General features: G+C 46.4%; 1 protein-coding gene across 1 annotated transcript in view; it reads right to left on the reverse strand.

Moving 5' to 3' along the window:
* Window positions 1–17,972, reverse strand: part of ZNF654 (zinc finger protein 654) — a 30,790-nt gene extending 12,818 nt beyond the window's left edge. The window contains exons 1-7 of the mRNA XM_073584435.1: window positions 17,761–17,972; window positions 14,813–14,958; window positions 3,926–4,007; window positions 3,559–3,694; window positions 3,188–3,390; window positions 2,431–2,570; window positions 789–930 (exon numbers count right to left, since the gene is read on the reverse strand). Coding sequence (XP_073440536.1) covers window positions 789–930; window positions 2,431–2,570; window positions 3,188–3,390; window positions 3,559–3,694; window positions 3,926–4,007; window positions 14,813–14,958; window positions 17,761–17,892 — 981 coding nt within the window. The 5' untranslated portion in view covers window positions 17,893–17,972. The remainder of the gene's footprint in view (window positions 1–788; window positions 931–2,430; window positions 2,571–3,187; window positions 3,391–3,558; window positions 3,695–3,925; window positions 4,008–14,812; window positions 14,959–17,760) is intronic.
* Window positions 17,973–22,457: the final 4,485 nt, after the last annotated feature.

A 22,457-nucleotide genomic window follows, 5' to 3' on the forward strand; every position in this document is an offset into this window, starting at 1 on the left:
TTGACACATAGTTTGGAATTCACTTAATTGTGGACAATCCCTTTAAAGGGAACCTGACAGCTGGTACATGCTTCCTGAACCACAGGTAGTATGTATCAGGCACTGGCTGTACGATCTCAGCCAGGTATACTTGACTCTGTAACGCTGTTACATGTCAGAGAAAAACAGAGACTGTTCTGCGCTGTAGACTAGTTAGACAGGCGGATTCCCCGGAGGCTTCTCCCTGCCCGCTGCTTTTGCCATCTTCCTGTAGGGGCAAACAGGGAGAGACCTGTCACTCCAGGGAAGCGGGTGAGGATCCGCCTGTCTGACTAATCCCCAGCACCTATTAAACTATGCTTTTCTCTGAAAATCCTGCAGCCAGTGTCAGACACCTGCTGTCTGTGGATCAGGCAGGATGTACCAGCTGTCAGGTTCCCTTTAACACCAAGTCTGCTACTATAACTTTTACTATTGTAATAGTAACTGGTTCCCCTTGCTCAGGCCTCACCTTATCTTGTGAAATACTAAACCTTTTATTGCACTGCAGGGTTTTAAGCTTTCTTATGTTAAAAAATTTAAAGGAATGGATCCTTTTTATTTTTTTTAATCACCAACTTGTACTTGATGCAACTTCCCTCAAAAACAAAAAGTGTTGTCATTGTGGGGTGGTAATGGCCTGATCCTGAAACAAAAAGTGTTGTCATTGTGGGGTGGTAATGGCCTGATCCTGTGTGACGATGCACTGATGGAGATTTCCTCTCTGCACACATCTACGTGCAGGTCATTCATCCCTGACACACACTCACCTCCTCTCTGATGGTTTTCATGAAGGGGAATATGGCCTTCACATTGGTGGCAATCCTCAGCATGTTGAAGCATTGCTCCACAAATACTTGCTTGGATGGGTTTACCTTCAATTGAAGTTTACTCCAAATAAAAATTAAATCCCTGCAAACAAGAACACAGATGAGCAAAATATATAGATAATAAAGTACAGAATGTGGATAATGGGACAGGTCATCTAAGAATAAAGAATGGGACACTGCAAATTCTCGGTAACAGAAAGCCTGCAGTGGCCAAAACAAACCTCACCAAATTGTGACATTTACTGTTAAAAAAGCTAATTGCAGAATTTGCTGCAGATTTCACGCCATCCATTGCAAAAAGTGAAACCCACAGTAAAAATCTTCAGCATACAACAATGTGTGGACTGTACCACAGGCAAAGTTGCACAATGGATTTTTTTATGAAGCACGTGGATGAGAATCTTTGGAAAAAATTTTGTAACACAAGAAAAAACTGTATATTCCATGCATGTGAAGATGCCCTAGAGGTATATCTAATCGAGCTGTGGCAAAAGTAAAAAGTTCTCACCCCTTAAACCATTTCTTACTCCGCAACGTGCCATCATGACAGGTTTTGGACCGAGCTCAGGGGCATAGTCTGATCTGCAAAGGGCAGGTCGCTAGCTCTGATCGCTGCTGGGTGGGCCATCCATGTGGGTGCCCATTGGTTTCGAGAGATGAAACCATAGCGTGCCACTGTTTTGCCTTGGTAGTCGGGGAAATGCTGAATGACTGTCTTGGCTATCGTGCAGCTCCTGTGAAGCTCAGGCAGCCAGAATAAATAAGAAAGCAAACATATTTGGTAGCGCCAAGTGCATAACATTCTCATCAAAATTTAAAATTAATGCAAAAATCTAAACAAAATTTTAAAATTCTCATTTTGCCAGATACTTCAAAAAATGTAATACAAAAGAGATCAAAATGTAGTATGCACTCCAAAATGGTACAAAAATAAAACAAAACTACAGCTCGACTACATAAAAAACAAAAAAACAACTACCATCATACAGATGTGATGAATCCTTTTGGCAAAATCTTTTTGCTACAAAATGAATGCCTACAAAACTACAACTTGTGCTGCATAATAATATGCCGTCAGTAGTCAGATGCCAATACAACACACTGTACAACGTAGTTGGCACTACTGCGGAGCCAGGGGGTGCACAACGCAGAAAAGGCTTTTACTACATCTTGTTTTTGGGGACATCTCCCAGTAATAACAAGGCACGTGCAGTTTATTAGGAATGTGTGTTGTATAGAAGTTTTAATTCCTGTAATAAGTTGGTGCTGAGCTTCTGGTGACTGAAAATCCAGTGTCTCCTCCTACTATGGCTTTAATATAAGCTCATAGAGGGGATGTTCTCCCGAGTGTGCAGTGAGACGTGATACAAGCATCCATTGTATACTCCTCCATTACGCAGTGACGTGCATGAATGTACAAAGCCCTTGCAGATATGACACAGACGCAGACATTTTTACAATGGATTTGATCAGTACAACTCCGCGATCACAAGATCTCCTGAATCGGCAGAGAGTTTGCAGGTTTAGTGGCTGAAGAGGAAGCGGTTTTCCCCATTTTTTTGGCTTCTTTTTGGCCACTTACCAAAGACAATACATTTTCCCAGTTTGCAGCTGTGTGATAAGGAAAGCTTCGCTCAGCTGTAATGCCAACGCCGTTTTACCTTCTTTTTCAATATTGCAGATAATTTTAACTCCATCGCTGCAATCTATTCTTAGTACGTGCTGGAAAAATAGAAAAGCAGGTTACAAATAATCAGACGGGAATTATCTTTCCTAAGATATAGACTTGTATTACATTGCAATCCCGTGTCTTTCCTAAGTTAATATATTACAACAGCTCTAACAAAGCAGAATAGGTGATAACTTACTGATGGATTTGGGAGTCTGACCTCTGGGATCTGCAGCAGGTCGGCAGAATGGGGCACTTTTATCCCCGTTAGTGTGGAAGAGCAGTGCACATTGTTGATCGCTGCTCCACTCATTCTCTATGAGCTGCCGACCGTAGTGCTCGGCTTTTTCTTGTGGTCCCATTAAAAATTAATGGAGATGAATTCTGTCATCCTGACCCGCCGATCCACTTTGCAACAGGGATAAAAGTGTCCCATATGGGGTAAAAATGTAATTCTTCCGATCGGTGCAGGTCCCAGCGTCCAGGCCCCAACCGATCAGCACATTATCACCAATCCTTTGGATAAAGAACTTGTTTTCATTGGACAAACTCTTTAAATATACCTAATTTAACACAAAGGACTATTCACTACAATGCTATGGAGTATCCCCTGCCATACTGATAAAACATAGTAATATAGGCCTATTTACACAAAACGTAAAGCACAAACCTCAGGAAGCAGCTTTTCCGTTAGTCGGGTCATATGCAGACATGTAAAGTAGGCCTGATGATAATACAGGTTCTTACTGACGTCAGGATGGCTCAGGCAGGTTGTTATTAGCGCGACTGCTTCTGAAATACGTTCACAGGCGATGAGGTATCTGACTCGAAACTCAAAGAAAAGCTGGTTCTCTGACCGCAAGTATCTGTCCACTAAGTAGGGAAAAAGATGACCACTCTCAGCTTGTGTGTGTGACATGTCATTATTTAGGCAGCGATCACAAAGTGTTCGGGAGCAGGCGTCTTCCATGGACAACCTGTTCTTGCCATTAATGCAATATGACCCGCAAGTTGCTCTTTATATAAGTACAGGAAACTCACCGATATCTTGAGGTTCAGATTTCCCTTTGAGGATAGCTTGTAATACTGGATCTTCCCAGGGGCCTCCATCCTTAATAATGCAAGTAACTAGTCTCAAGTCTACACTGTCATAGTGGATAAGGAGGTCATGGCATTCCTGAAAATCAAAAATCATGTAATAACTAAATGGACGTTTATATGGTGGCGAGTCAGAGCGGAGAGCTGCTAATAACCTTGCACACCACGTCATACAGCCAGATACACAAAGCAGCCGGTCGCTGGTGGTTAGTCGGGCCAGACCAGTGGCAATCAGCAGATCATTGACCGGCTTCCAGGAAAGGAACAAGCATTCCAACGATAACGCGAGTACAATGCCAGCCATCATTACCTGGACGGATCCGAGGATGTCTTTCAGAGGAGCCTCATAAAATTCATCTTTTCCAAAAAACAGCAGCAACTCGAAGAGACTCCTAAAATAAACCAGCAATGATCTGAGATTTGTCTTAAAGCAACAAGCGAAATGCCACAATAATTAGCTTACAGTCACCAATTACAGATAAATCAGACTAGGTCACTAATGTGACTGTAGGGGGCGTATCATCCACAATTTTGAAATATAATTGCTGCACCTGTTGTCCCCCCCCAAAGCTCTGGCCACACAGGTTTGGCTCTAACTTATGTTTTATGGAAGGGAATGGTAATCCGACTGACAAAGGAGTTCTGTTATAAAACAGATGCTCTTGCAAAATTAAGAATATTAAAATATTATAAATATTTTCTTTACATATTACTTTCTTCTGCTAGGGGGACCGATGTTGTAACAGACCCTGTAGAATGCCACCGTCATGCAGATTAGCATTCATATGCATAAATGAATACAGTCATATGTTAAAGTTTGGGCACCCCTATTAATGTTAACCTTTTTACTTTATAACAATTTTGGTTTTTGCAACAGCTATTTCAGTTTCATATATCTAATAACTGATGGACTCAGTTATATTTCTGGATTCAAATGAGGTTTATTGCACTAACAGAAAATGTGCAATCTGCATTTAAACAAAATTTGACCAGTGCAAAAGTATGGGCACCTCAACATAAAAGTGACATTAATATTTTGTAGATCCTCCTTCTGCAAAAATAACAGCCTCTAGTCGCTTCCTGTAGCTATTAATGAGTTCCTGGATCCTGGATGAAGGTATTTGTGACCATTCCCGTTTACAAAACAATTCCAGTTAAGTTTGATGGTCGCCGAGCATGGACAGCCCGCTTCAAATCATCCCACAGATGTTCAATGATATTCAGGTCTGGGGACTGGGATGGCCATTCCAGAACATTGTAATTGTTCCTCTGCATGAATGCCTGAGTAGATTTGGAGCGGTGTTTTGGATCATTGTCTTGCTGAAATATCCATCCCCTGTGTAACTTCAACTTCGTCACTGATTCTTGCACATTATTGTCAAGAATCTGCTGATACTGAGTTGAATCCATGCGACCCTCAACTTTAACAAGATTCCCGGTGCCGGCATTGGCCACACAGCCCCAAAGCATGATGGAACCTCCACCAAATTTTACTGTGGGTAGCAAGTGTTTTTCTTGGAATGCTGTGTTTTTTAGCCTCCATGCATAACGCCTTTTTGTATGACCAAACAACTCAATCTTTGTTTCATCAGTCCACAGGACCTTCTTCCAAAATGTAACTGGCTTGTCCAAATGTGCTTTTGCATACCTCAGGCGACTCTGTGGCGTGCTTGCAGAAACGGATTCTCTCGTATCACTCTCCCATACAGCTTCTCCTTGTGCAAAGTGCGCTGTATTGTTGACCGATGCACAGTGACACCATCTGCAGCAAGATGATGCTGCAGGTCTTTGGAGGTGGTCTGTGGATTGTTCTTGACTGTTCTCACCATTCTTCTTCTCTGCCTGATATTTTTCTTGGCCTGCCACTTCTGGGCTTAACAAGAACTGTACCTGTGTTTTTCCATTTCCTTACTATGCTCCTCACAGTGGAAACTGACAGGTTAAATCTCTGAGACAACTTTTTGTATCCTTCCCCTTAAAAGCTATGTTGAATAATCTTTGTTTTCAGATCATTTGAGCTTTGTTTTGAGGAGCCCATGATGCCACTCTTCATAGGAGAATCAAATAGGAGAACTACTTGCAAGTGGCCACCTTAAATACCTTTTCTCATGATTTGATACACCTGGCTATGAAGTTCAAAGCTCAATGAGGTTACAAAACCAATTTAGTGCTTCAGGAAGTCAGTAAAAAGTAGTTAGGAGTGTTCAAATCAAGAAAATGATAAGGGTGCCCATACTTTTGCACCGGTCAAATTTTGTTTAACTGCAGATTGCACATTTTCTGTTAGTACAATAAACCTCATTTGAATCCAGAAATATAACTGAGTCCATCAGTTATTAGATATATGAAACTGAAATAGCTGTTGCAAAAACCAAAATTGTTATAAAGAAAACAGGTTAACATTAATAGGGGTGCCCAAACTTTAACATACTAACGCCGTCATCGCCGCTGCTCCACGATCCCCGACATCATCTTCCGCCGGCGCCATCCTGGATCCAGACGTTGTCCACGCTGGCGACATGTTCTTGCGGCGACGCCATCTTGGGTATCGTGAAATCCCGAGATATTCAAGATGGCGTCGCCGCAAGAACATGTCGCCGGCGTGGACGATGTTGGGATTCAAAATGGCGTTGGCGAAATCTCGCGAGGACGATGTCGGGATCCAAAATGGCGTCGGCGAAATCCCGCGAGATTTCGCCGACGCCATTTTGGATCCCGACGTCGTCCACGCCAGCGATATGTTCTTGCGGCGATGCCATCTTGAGTATCGCGGGATTTCACGATACTCAAGATGGCGTCGCCGCAAGAACAACGTCTGGATCCAGGATGGCACCGGCGGAAGATGTCGGGGATCGTGGAGCAGCGGCGATGACGGCGTGAGCATGAGAGACGGAGTGAGAGAAAGGGTCGTATGTGGAGTGAAAGAGTGAGTGGACGCCAGTGGAGATTGTGAAAGTTGAGAGGAGTGTGTGTTGAGGAGTGGTGTGTTGAGGGTTAACGTGGCAAGAGGTGTGCTGTGACGTCACCGGTTACAACTGGACGGAAGTTGTTACAACCCGGAAGCTGCTTAGCGCATTTATTATTATAGATATACACAGTGTCATGGCCGAAACTATTTATTACGCAAAAAACTTGGCACTCTTGTGGTTTTGTAGACATGGATGTAAACTTTATTATGTAGAGGTATCCAGACAAAAAGACGTTCATCAGTCAGCTGGACAGATGAAACACTATAGCCAGGGCTGTGGAGTCAAGAGTCGTGGAGTCGGAGTCGGTATAAAATGGATCAACTCAGACTCCTAAAATATAAAATAAATTGGGTACAGTAGTTCAACGCAGTTTGTGGGTTATCTTTTTTTCATAAGAATTTGGGAAAGTTATGAAATGTCTGGCCTATTCCTGATCTAAGGTCTAGACTTTTAGCTGAGAGGAATCTGTGCTGCAGTTTATGTTCATGATAAGTAGTGAAGTTCCTTCTCTACAATAAAGGGGCAATAAGGGGCAAAAAAAATAAAACACACGGAAGGAATGCCTGCATTCATCTCAGAACTTCTGGAGTGAAGAGGAAAGCAGGATTAAGGTAAGTACTTCTTAAAGCATATCTAAACTTTCAGTAAACTGTGCATAAATCTATAGTCCAGTATATGTTGTCTCTGTATGCTTAATGTTTTAGTTTATTTTTCCTCTTAGCTCATGGAGAAGTTAGCTGCTCTGATGACATATACACTATACATAGGATATAAGGGGAAAAATTTTTCTAACATCTCAAAATTCGGAAATACAGTAACAAGATCCATGAGGACATATACATTTTTGTGTGTGTGTTCTGGAATATGATTCAGCACAAACATGCTCCCTCCCTCCTCCCCTCTTCGTAGACTGTGAAGAAATATGATGTTTGATGTGAAGCATTTAGTGAGCTGTACCCTTAGACAAGCCTGACATTGAACGTTCAGAGTAAAGCTATTTAACAACACATTTTACAAACTTTATACTTATCTATCCTATTGATTTATGCAAAGATTGTTTAAGTTCGATCCTAAATTATACAGTGCATGATTCCTTAGTCTTGCAAGAATTTCAATATACCTTATTTTTTTTTACAGGACAAAATTATTTTGAGAGCGAATTTACATAATTACAAAGTGTCTAAGAAGCATATTAAGAAGTCAGCTGTATTTCAGCATTTCACAGTGACTCCATAAAAAACATTTTGTACTTCACTGTATAAGTGACCCAAATGCTGTGATGCCAAAATCAGTGCATACTCAGGCAGTGATAAAAATGCTACTTCAAGAGCTTCCAATCTAAAAAGATATTTACAACGCTGCCACCCAGAAGTTTACAAAGCTGTGATTGAAAAAGATCACAGCAGCACAAAGAAACCAGAGACCAGCACCAGGGCTGTGGAGTCAGGGAGTCGGTGCTCATTTTGGTGGAGTCGGTATGAAATGAGCCGACTCCTAAAATATATAATAAATTGGGTACAGTAGTTCAATGCAGAATGTGCTGAATATTTTTTCATAGGAATTTGGGAAAGTTATGAAATGTCCTGTAAATAGCTGTTCTATTCCTGATCTAAGGCTACATTCACACACAGTGATTTTCCCGCATTTTTTGAGGATACGTTTAGCTGCAAAAGCAGATCAGCTTTTAAAAAAAAACGCATCACCTGAAAGGTTTCTGAGCTCATAGATGTTTTCAATAGCAAAAGCAGATTAAAAATCTGCTCTATATATCTATCTATCCATTTATCCATATCTGTCTATCCATATCTTATCTGTACCAAAAAGAATGAAAGCCAGGTAGCACACAGACTAACACTTTTTTTTTTTTAAGCACCATTAAGTTACACCTCATAGCTGCCCAAAAGGACGCCCAGGACAGGCACTGCTTGTCTTCAGTAACACATCAACATCAATTGATAGTTGGAATAAATAGACTGCATTCATCACCACATCTTCTTAAGATGCAGGCTTTATTTTCAAATGTAGGGGTGTGCAGTATGAGGTTCTGCAGCAGCTGAAGTGTGCAGTATGAGGTTCTGGCCCCCCAAGTTTGATCCTGGCTTCGCCCATGGTGTGAATGTAGCCTGAGGATCTAGGCTTTGTCTTAGCTGAGATAAGTCATAGTGTTTATACACACACATACATAGATACACACAGTACAGACCAAAAGTTTGGACACACCTTCTCATTCAAAGAGTTCTTTATTTTCATGACTATGAAAATTGTAGATTCACTCTGAAGGCATCAAAACTATGAATTAACACATGTGGAATTATATAATTAACAAAAAAGTGTGAGACAACTGAAAATATGTCTTATAGTCTAGGTTCTTCAAAGTAGCCATCTTTTACTTTGATTACTGCTTTGCACACTCTTGGCATTCTCTTGATGAGCTTCAAGAGGTAGCCACCAGAAATGGTTTTCATTTCACAGGTGTGCCCTGTCAGGTTTAATAAGTGGGATTTCTTGCCTTATAAATGGGGTTGGGACCATCAGTTGTGTTGTGCAGAAGTTTGGTGGATACACAGCTGATAGTCCTACTGAATAGACAGTTAGAATTTGTAATATGGCAATAAAAAAGCAGCTAAGTAAAGAAAAAAGAGTGGCCATCATTACTTTAAGAAATGAAGGTCAGTCAGTCCGAAAATTTGGGAAAGCTTTGAAAGTGTCCCCAAGTGCAGTGGCAAAAACCATCAAGCGCTACAAAGAAACTGGCTCACATGAAGACCGTCCCAGGAAGGGAAGACCAAGAGTCACCTCTGCTGCGGAGGGTAAGTTCATCCGAGTCACCAGCCTCAGAAATCGCAGGTTAACAGCAGCTCAGATTAGAGACCAGGTCAATGCCACACAGAGTTCTAGCAGCAGACACATCTCTGCAACAAGTGTTAAGAGGAGACTTAGTGCAGCAGGCCTTCATGGTAAAATAGCTGCTAGGAAACCACTGCTAAGGACAGGCAACAAGCAGAAGAGACTTGTTTGGACTAAAGAACACAAGGAATGGACATTAGACCAGTGAAAATCTGTGCTTTGGTCTGATGAGTCCAAATTTGAGATCTTTGGTTCCAACCACCGTGTCTTTGTGCGATGCAGAAAAGGTGAACGGATGGACTCTACATGCCTGGTTCCCACCGTGAAGCATGGAGGAGGTGGTGTGATGGTGTGGGGGTGCTTTGCTGGTGACACTGTTGGGGATTTATTCAAAATTGAAGGCATACTGTACTAGAATGGCTACCACAGCATCTTGCAGCGGCATGCTATTCCATCTGGTTTGCGTTTAGTTGGACCATCATTTATTTTTCAACAGGACAATGACCCCAAACACACCTCCAGGCTGTGTAAGGGCTATTTGACCAAGGAGAATGATGGGGTGCTACACCAGATGACCTGGCCTCCACAGTCCCCAGACATGAACCCAAATCGAGAGTGAAGGCAAAAGGGCCAAGTGCTAAGCATCTCTGGGAACTCCTTCAAGACTGTTGGAAAACCATTTCCAGTGACTTCCTCTTGAAGCTCTTCTAGAGAAGGCCAAGAGTGTGCAAAGAAGTAATCAAAGCAAAAGGTGGCTACTTTGAAGAACCTAGAATATAAGCCATATTTTCAGTTGTTTCATGCTTTTTTGTTAATCATATAATTCCACATGTGTTAATTCATAGTTTTGATGCCTTCAGAGTGAAGCTACAATTTTCATAGTCATGAAAATAAAGAAAACTCTTTGAATGAGAAGGTGTGTCCAAACTTTTGGTCTGTACTGTATATATGTAATCGATTTTACATAGTGTATTCCATATTTACATTTTATTACAGTTTTTTGTGTTCTAAAGTTGTATTCCAATAAATATATCTTATGTTCTATCTAAATATCTTGATTATTGGATCATAAAAATGATGAAATGTCTGGTGTTCACATTGTACTACAATAAATTTTTCACTTCAATATAAGCAATATATGTCGGAGTAAGGGAAATTGAGGAGACGGAGTCGCAGGTTTGGCTTAGGCCTGTTTCACACCTCAGATTTTTCTCGTGAGTTAAAATCCGCCAAAATGGGGGAAAGGGAGATTTTTTTTTCTTCTTCTTCTCTGGCCACCAGAAATGATTTCAGGGTTAAGTTTACTCCTGACTTCACTCCTCCGGGCATGCACTGTATAAAAATGCGGATCCTTCACCACAAAAAACGTTACATGGTCCGTCCAGGCATCTCGGCGGACGCAAAAAAATTGACGGATCCACAAAAAAACGGATCCAACGGATGACCATCCGTCAAGATCCACCAGTAATACAAGTCAATGGGGAAAAAAACGGATGCGCAAAAAAAAAATGGCGGATCTGTTTTTTTTTGCAAAAACGGCGGATTTTGACTGATGGTCAAAAACGGAAGTGTGAAACAGGCCTTACCGACTCCACAGCCCTGACCAGCACTTGCCGTCAGGCAAAGGAGGGGGAAAGAGTGTCTCAAACATCAGTTACAAGATATTTTGTAATTGACAAAGTTACTGTAACAATGACAGCAGATACGTTTATAAGATAGCTCCTCGAGCTTGTTGTTGTGAAGGACAGTGTACCATTATCATTATTTGCATGACCAGCTTTTACAGCTGTTAATGGAGAAATGGCCCGCAAACTTGGCATTTCTCTGGAAAGAGAAAGTATTAGAAAATTTGTGATTGAAGTAGTCCTTAACCAAAAAGGAAGATCTTAAAAAGACTCTCAAGAGACGCTTTGTGTTTCTTAAAATGGATGCCTGCACACGTCACAGAGTGAGCTATTTTGCCATCAACATTCAATATGTGACAAAAAAAACTGTTACTAAGACGCTGCCAGTAAAAGATATTAAAGCTCATCACAGCAGCCAGTTTCTCTAGACCGTAGTGGAAAAAGTTCTGCAAGATTATGAACAGGTTCTTTCTACGGTAACTGAGAATGCTTTAAACATGATAAATACAATTAAACTGATGAATGAGAATAATGAAGGTGAACAGCAGCTAGAAGTACATTTCACATTCAGTTTGTTGGAGATGGAAGGCCACAGTCCTGTTCCCATAATGGAGGAATAAACAGATATTACTACAGCAGAACAGCAAAATGATTCTTTACAATTAGATGATCTCGTTGAAGCTGCTTCACACCTCTTTTGTATTCATCATATGCACTGAGTTGTGCACACACTGCAGCTGGCAGTAAGAGATATTCTGCAAGAGGGACATGCTAGAACTATGACTAGCAAGAGAGGAAATGGGCTCTTGCTGCCAGAACCCCTAACATTGATTCCATCTTGAAGAGACGTGCTAGAAAAGGGGCAATTGTGGATCAAGCCACTCGGTGGGGCAGCACAAATTTAAAGATTGAGCGATTGCTTGAGCTAAAACCCTTCCTTGTAGATATGGCCAACTGTCAGTCGGAGTCATGGCTTACCGACTCCACAGCCCGGTATAAAGCACAGCGCAGAGTGAAGCTGTGCGTCATCCACCGCTGTGCAGGAAAGAGCTGACCGATGAAGGTAAGGTTTTGACAGAAACATTTCTAATTTTGTCTGGACAGCAGAGAACAACTGACCAAAGGTTGCAATACAGGATAGTCCAGATGGTGGATTATCTTCGTTAATCAAGTTCCAAAGAAATTCAAGTCCTACAGGTTCAGGGTGCATCAGTGTCAGCGAGAACGATCCATCAACATTTGAATGAAATGAATCGCTATGGCAGAAGACCTAGGAGGACCACACTGCTGACTAGACTGCAGTTTGCCAAAATGTACGCGAGTAAGACAAAATCCTTCTGGAAAAGCGTCTTGTGGGCAGAGAAGACCAAGATACATCTTTTTGGTAATGTACATCATTCTATTGTTTATCTAAAATGGAATGAGGCTTACAAAAAAAGAACACAAGAGTACCTACAGTCAAATATGGTGGAGGTTCAAAAATGTATTGGGGTTGTTTTGCTGCCTCTGGCACTGGGTGCAAGGTATCATGAAATCTGAAGATTACCAAATGATTTTGGGTAGCAATGTGTCAAAGCTGAGTTTGCATCCTAGGTCATGGGTCTTCCAGCAGGACAATGACCCTAAACATACCATATTTTTCGGATTATAAGATGCATTTTTCCCCAAAAATTTTTTGGGGAAAATGGGGGTGAGTCTTATAGTCGGAATATACTTACAAATACTGCGGCAGCAGCAGGAGTCGGGCGAGTCTGTGCCGCTCTCCCGGGCAATGATTACACTCCCTTCCCAGGCTAGTGCAGCAGGTTCGATGGTGGTGCTCTGCGGTGCAGGGGGCTCTGTTGGCATTTTGTGAAAGCCCAGAGGCCCCGCACATCCATTGCGGTGATGTGCTGGCCTCCGGGAAAATGGCCGCCAGGGGCGGCGCATGGTCAGATTGAGATCTCGGTAAAGAGATCTCTATCTCAGCATGTGCCCTTACCGCCGAACCTGCCGCACCAGCCTGGGATGGGATTTCCCAGAGGCCACCGCATCACAGCAATGGACATGTGGGGCCTCTGGGGTTTCACAAGATCCCGGCGGAGCCCCAAGCAACACCGCAATTGCACAAGCCTGGGATGGGATTTCCCGGAGGCCACCGCACATGCCTGGGATGGGAGTCATATCACTGGACCACCGAACATCTCCTGTGACTCCGCTCCACCAGCGCTGCTGATCCCCCCAGGGTAAGCTGAATTCTGACTGTGAGACGGACCCCTATTTGACACATTAATTTTTTTCCCTATTTTCCTTCTTAAAAATTTGGGGTGCGTCTTATAGTCCAAAAAAATACGGTACTTCAAGAAGCACCAGAAAAGGATGGAAACAAAGTGCTGGAGAGTTCTGAAGTGGCAGCAATGAGTCCGGATCTAAATCCCATTGAACACCTGTGGAGAGATGTTAAAATTGCTGTTTGGAGAAGGCGCCTTCCTTCAAATATGGGCGACCTGGAGCAATTTGCAGAAGAAGAGTGCTCCAAAACTCCAGCTGAGAGGTGTAAGAAGCTTGTTGATGGTTATAGCAAGTGACTCATTGCAGTTATTTATTCCAAAGGGAGTGCAACCTAACAAAGTTGAGGGTGCCAACAATTTTGTGCAGCCCATTTTTGGGAGTTCTGTGTGAAATGACGTCCAATTCTTTATTTTGTGTTGTTTCAACACACACAAAGGAAATAAACAAGTATATAACCAAGCATGTAATTGCAATAATTTTCTTGGAGAAATACTTCATTTTCTGGAACAGTTTCTAGGGTGCCAACACTTTTGGCCATGACTGACAGTGTGTCTTTTAGATTCAGGCATAATCACTGACTTTTCTTAGATAAAGCCGCTTCAGGAAATGTTGACGGTCGTATTCCTGAAGCAGCTTTGCTGGTGGTTAAGCAGCCTAAGAAATGAGCATAAGACTTCCGCACTATGAAGCGAACCTTGAAGTGGTTAAAAGAAGTGACATAAGAAGGAACTTGTGCACAGCATTGCGATTTTGACATTGCTGTGCACTATGTGCCTTTTTTTTTTTTTTTCAGGTCACCTGAAAAAGACGCTGTGTGCACGTGGCTTAAACGCTGTCCCCCGACTGCAGTTTGTGTAAAAAAAAAAAATAAGCTCAGCTCCAGCTCGGCTCGGGTGACATAACTTCAGCGCTGCAGACAATAACAGACACCAGCAGCAGCGGAGACTCGGCACTGGACCTGGGAAGGTCCAGTAAAGCACAAATTGCAGTCAGGAATTATGCCTTTCCAAAACTAGAAAACCCCTTGAAGACTTGCTGGGACAACATTAGGCTCCTTTCACATGTCCATCTATTTTTCTCGTTTTTCTGTAAAGCTTGGAGCAGATAAATGGCAGTGGCATCCTGTATAGTTTTGCTTCAAACAGAACCAGAGGGGCCCATTGATTTAATATAGGGTCCTTCTGGTTTCTGCTTGTTGGTTGTTTTTGTTACAAAGTGCAGCTATCAGACTTTTCTCCTGTTCCAAAAGCAAAATGGACTTCAGCTGAACCCCATATAAACCAATGTGTCCCCACCGATTCCTTTTGAAACAAGAAGGCACAGATAAATGGACGTGTGAACAGAAACCAATGCCCTGAACTCACCTACACACCACAATCACTGCTGGGAGGGAGATCACGGACAGTCCAATAGTGACATAAGTGTCCCCAAGTTTACTCCGAGGGAAGGGTCAGGTTTAATTAGGTAAAAGAGACTTGTACTTACATAGCGAGTCTGCTCAGCACATCCTGGACGTGTTCACACTCAGGTGGGAAGGAGACGCTGGCAGATGTGAAGCAACATAGTGCAGTCTGGAGCACTTGGAGCTGTGGTAGAGGGACTTGCCACCGCGCAGTATAATCTTCAACAACCTGGTGACGTAATGTAAAAAAAAAAAAAAAAAACCATCAGCAAATAATTATATAAGATGCCAAACCGGGACTGTGGCACACAGCATTACTGCCATATAGAGAGAAAGAAAAGCACACTCCCTTTAAGCATTCCCTAGCAGACCGAGATCAGAGGGATCACCAACCCTCTGTGCACCAGGACCTCGCTTCTCCCTGGACAGAGGGTAATAAGCAGGAATTGTGATGGTGGATTATTTATAAACACTGATTTTCCTTCCTGTTGTCCAGTCCACAAAAACCGTAAATGAACATCGAGGTTGTGTCCGCTGTCAGAAAGCTCCAGTCCCCGGGCAGCTTGTCATTGAAATAAACAACTGTACTTACTCATGGTCCCCAGGTCCAGTGCTGAGCCGCTGCCACTGCTTCTAGTATCTAGTGGCTGCAGCCAAATATTAGCTCAGCGGATCTACAGTCGCAACAGCAGCACTGCGGGCGATATCAGAACCCGGGTGTTACAGCGAGACAGCGCGGCGCACCCAGGGAGGAGTAAAGTGCTGATTGTTTGTTTATAATATACTGCATCGGAGAACCAGTATTCTTGAAAAAGGACAGACAAGGAGCGCGTACGGCAGCGAGGGCGCGGGGCGCACAGCAGGAGGGGGGCGTACGGCAGCGAGGGCGCGGGGCGCACAGCAGGAGGGGGGCGTACGGCAGCGAGGGCGCGGGGCGCACAGCAGGAGGGGGGCGTACGGCAGCGAGGGCGCGGGGCGCACAGCAGGAGGGGGGCGTACGGCAGCGAGGGCGCGGGGCGCACAGCAGGAGGGGGGCGTACGGCAGCGAGGGCGCGGGGCGCACAGCAGGAGGGGGGCGTACGGCAGCGAGGGCGCGGGGCGCACAGCAGGAGGGGGGCGTACGGCAGCGAGGGCGCGGGGCGCACAGCAGGAGGGGGGCGTACGGCAGCGAGGGCGCGGGGCGCACAGCAGGAGGGGGGCGTACGGCAGCGAGGGCGCACAGCAGGAGGGGGGCGTACGGCAGCGAGGGCGCACAGCAGGAGGGGGGCGTACGGCAGCGAGGGCGCACAGCAGGAGGGGGGCGTACGGCAGCGAGGGCGCACAGCAGGAGGGGGGCGTACGGCAGCGAGGGCGCGGGGCGCACAGCAGGAGGGGGGCGTACGGCAGCGAGGGCGCGGGGCGCACAGCAGGAGGGGGGCGTACGGCAGCGAGGGCGCGGGGCGCACAGCAGGAGGGGGGCGTACGGCAGCGAGGGCGCGGGGCGCACAGCAGGAGGGGGGCGTACGGCAGCGAGGGCGCGGGGCGCACAGCAGGAGGGGGGCGTACGGCAGCGAGGGCGCGGGGCACAGCAGGAGGGGGGCGTACGGCAGCGAGGGCGCGGGGCACAGCAGGAGGGGGGCGTACGGCAGCGAGGGCGCGGGGCACAGCAGGAGGGGGGCGTACGGCAGCGAGGGCGCGGGGCACAGCAGGAGGGGGGCGTACGGCAGCGAGGGCGCGGGGCACAGCAGGAGGGGGGCGTACGGCAGCGAGGGCGCGGGGCACAGCAGGAGGGGGCGTACGGCAGCGAGGGCGCGGGGCACAGCAGGAGGGGGGCGTACGGCAGCGAGGGCGCGGGGCACAGCAGGAGGGGGGCGTACGGCAGCGAGGGCGCGGGGCACAGCAGGAGGGGGGCGTACGGCAGCGAGGGCGCGGGGCACAGCAGGAGGGGGGCGTACGGCAGCGAGGGCGCGGGGCACAGCAGGAGGGGGGCGTACGGCAGCGAGGGCGCGGGGCACAGCAGGAGGGGGGCGTACGGCAGCGAGGGCGCGGGGCACAGCAGGAGGGGGGCGTACGGCAGCGAGGGCGCGGGGCACAGCAGGAGGGGGGCGTACGGCAGCGAGGGCGCGGGGCACAGCAGGAGGGGGGCGTACGGCAGCGAGGGCGCGGGGCACAGCAGGAGGGGGGCGTACGGCAGCGAGGGCGCGGGGCACAGCAGGAGGGGGGCGTACGGCAGCGAGGGCGCGGGGCACAGCAGGAGGGGGGCGTACGGCAGCGAGGGCGCGGGGCACAGCAGGAGGGGGCGTACGGCAGCGAGGGCGCGGGGCACAGCAGGAGGGGGGCGTACGGCAGCGAGGGCACGGGGCACAGCAGGAGGGGGGCGTACGGCAGCGAGGGCGCGGGGCACAGCAGGAGGGGGGCGTACGGCAGCGAGGGCGCGGGACACACAGCAGGAGGGGGGCGTACGGCAGCGAGGGCGCGGGACACACAGCAGGAGGGGGGCGTACGGCAGCGAGGGCACGGGACACACAGCAGGAGGGGGGCGTACGGCAGCGAGGGCGTGGGACACACAGCAGGAGGGGGGGGGGGGGGGGGGGGGAGTACGGCAGCGAGGGCGCGGGACACACAGCTGAAAGGTGGCTATCACTGTGAAGACACAGCCGGGCATCACACAGTACTGGCAGTGCAGAGGTGGACATATAATTGGTGCAACCATACAGAGGTACAGGAGGTTAGGGGGCCCACTACACCCTCCACAGCAGGTGGCACTGTGCATTATGGGACCTGTTGGGCCTGTACACACGCTATATGCACCCACACACTGCACACAGACACACACACTGTACCCACACACCCAGGGCCTACACTGTACCCACACACACCCTATACACTGTACCCACACCGCGGCCTCCTCTGTGTCCGGCACGTCAGCCCTGCACACTGTGTAGGTGAGGCCGTGCAGTAATTGCTCCGATCAGGACGGTCGGTGCTGGAGCAGACAGGCCAAACACTGCACAGGAGCCGAGTCCTGCTCTCTCAGCCCGGTCGCCCTCACCTCACAGAAGCGGCGGCAGTACTCCCGGCTGCCCGAGGCGCCGGCTCCCTGTGTCCTCAGTTCTTCATCGGCCGCAGCCTCCAGCTCTTCTATCAGCCTCTCCGACTCCTGATCACTCTCGTCTTCCGCCATGCTGCTGTGCCCGACCTGCGCGTACAGCAACCACCAAGGAACCGCCCCCTCCTTTTCCTGCCCCGCCCATCCCGCCGCCGTAGTGGTCAGATAGAAGGTCAGTCAGATTGAGTAGGCGGAGCTGTTTGCCAAAAGTCGGCTGCTGATTGGATATTCTCTATATCCGTCAACATTCTGTCTCCGGAAGCGATGACGTAAAACTCGGTCGCCGGTGATTGGCTGAGCTGGTCGGTAGTCATTAATAGGTTTTAGGCTGTTCTGTCATAAAGTGTCAGCCAGGGCGACGCCGGAGGCTGTGTGTACGGTGTATGTGTGTACGGTGGGTGCTATGGACGGTGTATTCATGTACAGTATATATCTGCTATGGTGTGTGCTGTGTATGGACGCTGTATGTGTGTAGGGGGTATATTATTATTATTATTATTATTTATTATTATAGCGCCATTTATTCCATGGCGCTTTACATGTGAGGAGGGGTATACATAATACATACAGGTACAGTAATCTTAAACAATACAAGTCAGGACTGGTACAGGAGGAGAGAGGACCCTGCCCACGAGGGCTCACAGTCTACAAGGGATGGGTGAGGATACAGTAGGCGCGGGTAGAGCTGGTCGTGCAGCGGTTTGGTTACTGCAGGTTGTAGGCTTGTCGGAAGAGGTAGGTCTTCAGGCTCTTTTTGCTGTATATGTGCGATGTGCGTACTGTGTATGGATGGTGTATGGTGTGTGTGCTGTCAGCTGGCTGTGTTTCTATATCTAGCTATCTCCTATATTTACTTTGTATCTATCCCAATTTCTGTATTATTTGGGATCAGGACGTTTTTTGGTTTCTAAGACCAATAACTTCTTCCCATTGTTCTCATCGTTCCGTCAGTTGTTGTGTTACAGTATATAGAATAATTTGCCCATTGTTTTTATTTTTTCCCCAGTTTGCCCTAATCTGACTCCGTGTATAACATTACTGTACAGGACGAGCCGTGTATGTGTGGACACAAGCTCCGCAGCGATTTATCACTGCTTTTTTCTAGTGTAAACAGGGTTCTGAGAAGTGACTTTATTTGTGCCTTACCCATTATTTAATGAGAGCCCTTTTCTCTTGAGCTTCTGCTGACCCCTCAGCCTCGCCATCACCAGGCCCAGTAGAATATGACCGCCGGGTATATTCACCTTCCGCAGCGCGCTGCTCCAGCCTTGTTGGCACTGCCGTTCCCAGAGACGGATGTGGCATTGTTTTGTTCTGACTGCTGCAGCCTATCGGTGCCTTCAGTGTATGTAGTGTACAACCCCTTTAAGTTAAAGGGGTTTTCTAAAGAAAATAAATTATTCCCCTTCCTGTAGATGGGGGATAACTTATGAATCAGTGAAGGTCTGACTGCAGGGACCCCCACCACAGACAGAATAGCGGACTTATCATCCTGCTGAGAATAGAGCCACCGTCCATATGGTCAAGTTCTGCTCTATTCAGCGTTATGGGGCTACTGACCAGTGTTGACAATTTGACTTATTTTTTCTGGACAGCTTATCAAAAAATTACTGACGGATTATATTTTGCAGACACATTGGAAAACTATAATAAATCGTTATGATGGCTGACTATTGGAGCATCAGGCGAGATTGTCCACAGATTGAACACTCCAACACTGTATATATAAAGCGCGTCTTATTGCAGAAGTGGTAACTGGCGTTAACATGGGGAATCTATCTGATCAAAGCGCCTTGATTCTGAAGTGCCGTTGGTTATGCTGTTAGAACGCTGGGATAGGAGACAACTTCACCAGTAGTCAGGATCAGACCATTTATTGACAATTTGTGTTCATAGGTGAGTGCCATCTTGTGGTTTAGACAAGTATTACATTGATGATTATTATTATTATAATACATTTTTATAGCGCCATTTATTCCATGGCGCTTTACATGTGAAAAGGGGTAAATATAGACAAGTACTATAAACATGAGCAATACAAGACACATAAGTACAGAAGGAGAGAGGACCCTGCACACGATGGCTCACAGTCTACAGGGGATGGGTGAGGATACAGTAGGAGAGGGTAGAGCTGGTCGTGCGGCGGCTCAGTAGACTGCTCAGTAGACTGAGGATCACTGAAGGTTGTAGGCTTGTCGGAAGATGTGGGTCTTTAGGTTCTTTTTGAAGGTTTCCATGGTAGGTGAGAGTCTGATGTGTTGGGGTAGAGAGTTCCAGAGTAGGGAGCATGCGCGGGAGACGTCTTGTATGCAGTTGTGGGAAGAAGAGATAAGGGGGGAGTAGAGAAGGAGATCTTGTGAGGATCGAAGGTTGCGCAAGGGTAAGTACCAGGAGACCATGTCACAGATGTATGGAGGAGACAGGTTGTGGATAGTCATATTTTCTATGAGACCCAAGAAGCCAGGTCGTAGTCCATATGATTGGGAACTCATTATAGTGTGTAAGGAGACGGATGAAATGCGTTTCTGTATCCACTGTGATCATGGAATCCTTTTTACTGGAACAAACTTTTTGCAAAATTCAAGAAGCTAGAAGGCTTTCCTTACTAGTTGCTGTAGTGGTCCCTTGAGTTCCGTGCTTCTGGACGCCTGAGTCTGGTTGAGCTGGTTATTTTCTCTTCTACATTGGGAATTGTTTGACAGCAGGGAAAGTAAGAGTTAATGGTTGGGACTAGCCCAGAGTAGAAGGAGCTAAGCTGAAGCAACAGAGGTAGTTTCCTGTCAGGAAGTCAGAAAGGTCCTAGTGTGCTTAGAGAAAAGACCTAATGTCTAGTTTGATCAGTGCCACATGATGTGGGTGTTCAAGCAGCCAGAGACGGAAGATAGTGAGATCCTAGCGGAGGGAGAGAGAAGTGACCGAAAGAACAGAGTGATCGAGAGGAGTTGCCGTCTATCAGTACGGCCACAGAAGTAATGGGAGAGAGTATGTAGGACAAAGAGATACCCTGGGCAGGAGATCCAAAGCGTCAGAGACAGAACAGCTGAGTACTGGCCATCCTGGCATTATAGTTCCCTAGGGAGTAAAGAAGATGCGGAACAGCTGGATGAGAATAGGACTCTTACTAACTGGTCGGAGTACTGAGCTGGGCCGTGGTGAAGTGTAAAGGAACTTGGAAGATAGAGGGTAAGAGAGAAGAGGAAGGAATTGATATCGTGTGGAAATGCTCCATATTGTATAGGAAAGGTTCATCAAGTTACGTGCCCGCTATCTCCTGATTATAACCCCTCCAAAGTTACTGTTGAGTGCAAAGTTTATTTGTGACTGGTGGTCTCCCGCATTGAACTGTCAAACATCTGGTCCTGGCCAACCGGTATCATCAGTTACATGCAGCCTGCAAGCATGTAGCGTCTCCACAGCACAAGTCCACACACCCAGCCAGGTCCTCCACCCACATGTAACGTGTTGGGGAGTAAGAGATGAGTACCTCTCCCACGGCTACTGCCCCGTGCCACGCTACAAGTGCACAGTGTAGGGTTTGGTGCAGTAATCTCCATTCAGAACATGCACTATATGGACAAAAGTATTGGGACGCCTACACATTATACGTTTTTATGTCCTTCCATTGTACAGTAGATCAGCAGACATTAATATGGAGCTGATCTCCAGTCTGCAGATATCGCCGCCTCCACTCTTCTGGAAACACTTTCTGCAAGATTTTGGAGATGTCAGTGGGAATATTTGCTTTTTCCACTTAAATGGAATCCTATACTAGTTTTGTATTGCCGTATTCGTACTGACCTGGGGAGTCATGATTCCATTAGCTTTAAAAAATCCAAACAAAAAGGGCTTTACTTACCCTCTCCAGGTCCAGCACCGTGTTTCCCCCAAGTGCCCTGTTTCCAGTTGTTTGGCTATATTGATGACGTAACGTCAACAGCGCTGCAGCCAATCACTCAGATTAGTGGCTTTCTGTCAGACCTGGGGAGGGTAAGCAAGGCACTGTTTGTTTTAAAGCCAATCAAGTCTTTTAAAATGGATTTCTCATTGAAATGTTCTCCTGCCCATAGACTGGCACTAGATAAAAGTAATAAATTCAGTACAAGCGTATGTTTCCACGATCAGTATTGGCAGCGCTTTGGACGCAACACATGTCCGCTCCATCCAAAGCGCTGCCAGCTTTTGTACGCGCGGTGATTCTGCATGTGATCATTGAACATTTACTGACTGTGGAAACACCCTAGGCTCGTACCCATCACCATGAAGAAAAAAATGGTCTGATTTTGGTCCTGAAAAGTCTGACCAGGGCTGTGGAGTCGGAGTTGGAGTCGGTATAAAATGGACCGACTCCAACTCCTAAAATATATAATAAATTGGGTACAGTAATTCAATGCAGAATGTGCTGAATATTTTTTCATAGGAATTTGGGAAAGTTATGAAATGTCCTATAAATGGCTGTTCTATTCCTGATCTAAGGCTACATTCACACAGCGTTTTTTGAGGATACGTTTTTCAGTTGCAAAAGCCGATCAACACTTTAAAAAACCGCATCACCTAAAAGGTTTCTGAGCTCATAGATAATGTTTTCAATAGCAAAAGCAGATTAGAAATCTGCTCTATCTATATATCCATTTATCCAGGGC

Source organism: Dendrobates tinctorius, unplaced genomic scaffold (genome assembly GCF_039654945.1).
Source record: "Dendrobates tinctorius isolate UK_male_01 unplaced genomic scaffold, ASM3965494v1 ptg000084l, whole genome shotgun sequence".
Classification (NCBI taxonomy): domain Eukaryota; kingdom Metazoa; phylum Chordata; class Amphibia; order Anura; family Dendrobatidae; genus Dendrobates; species Dendrobates tinctorius.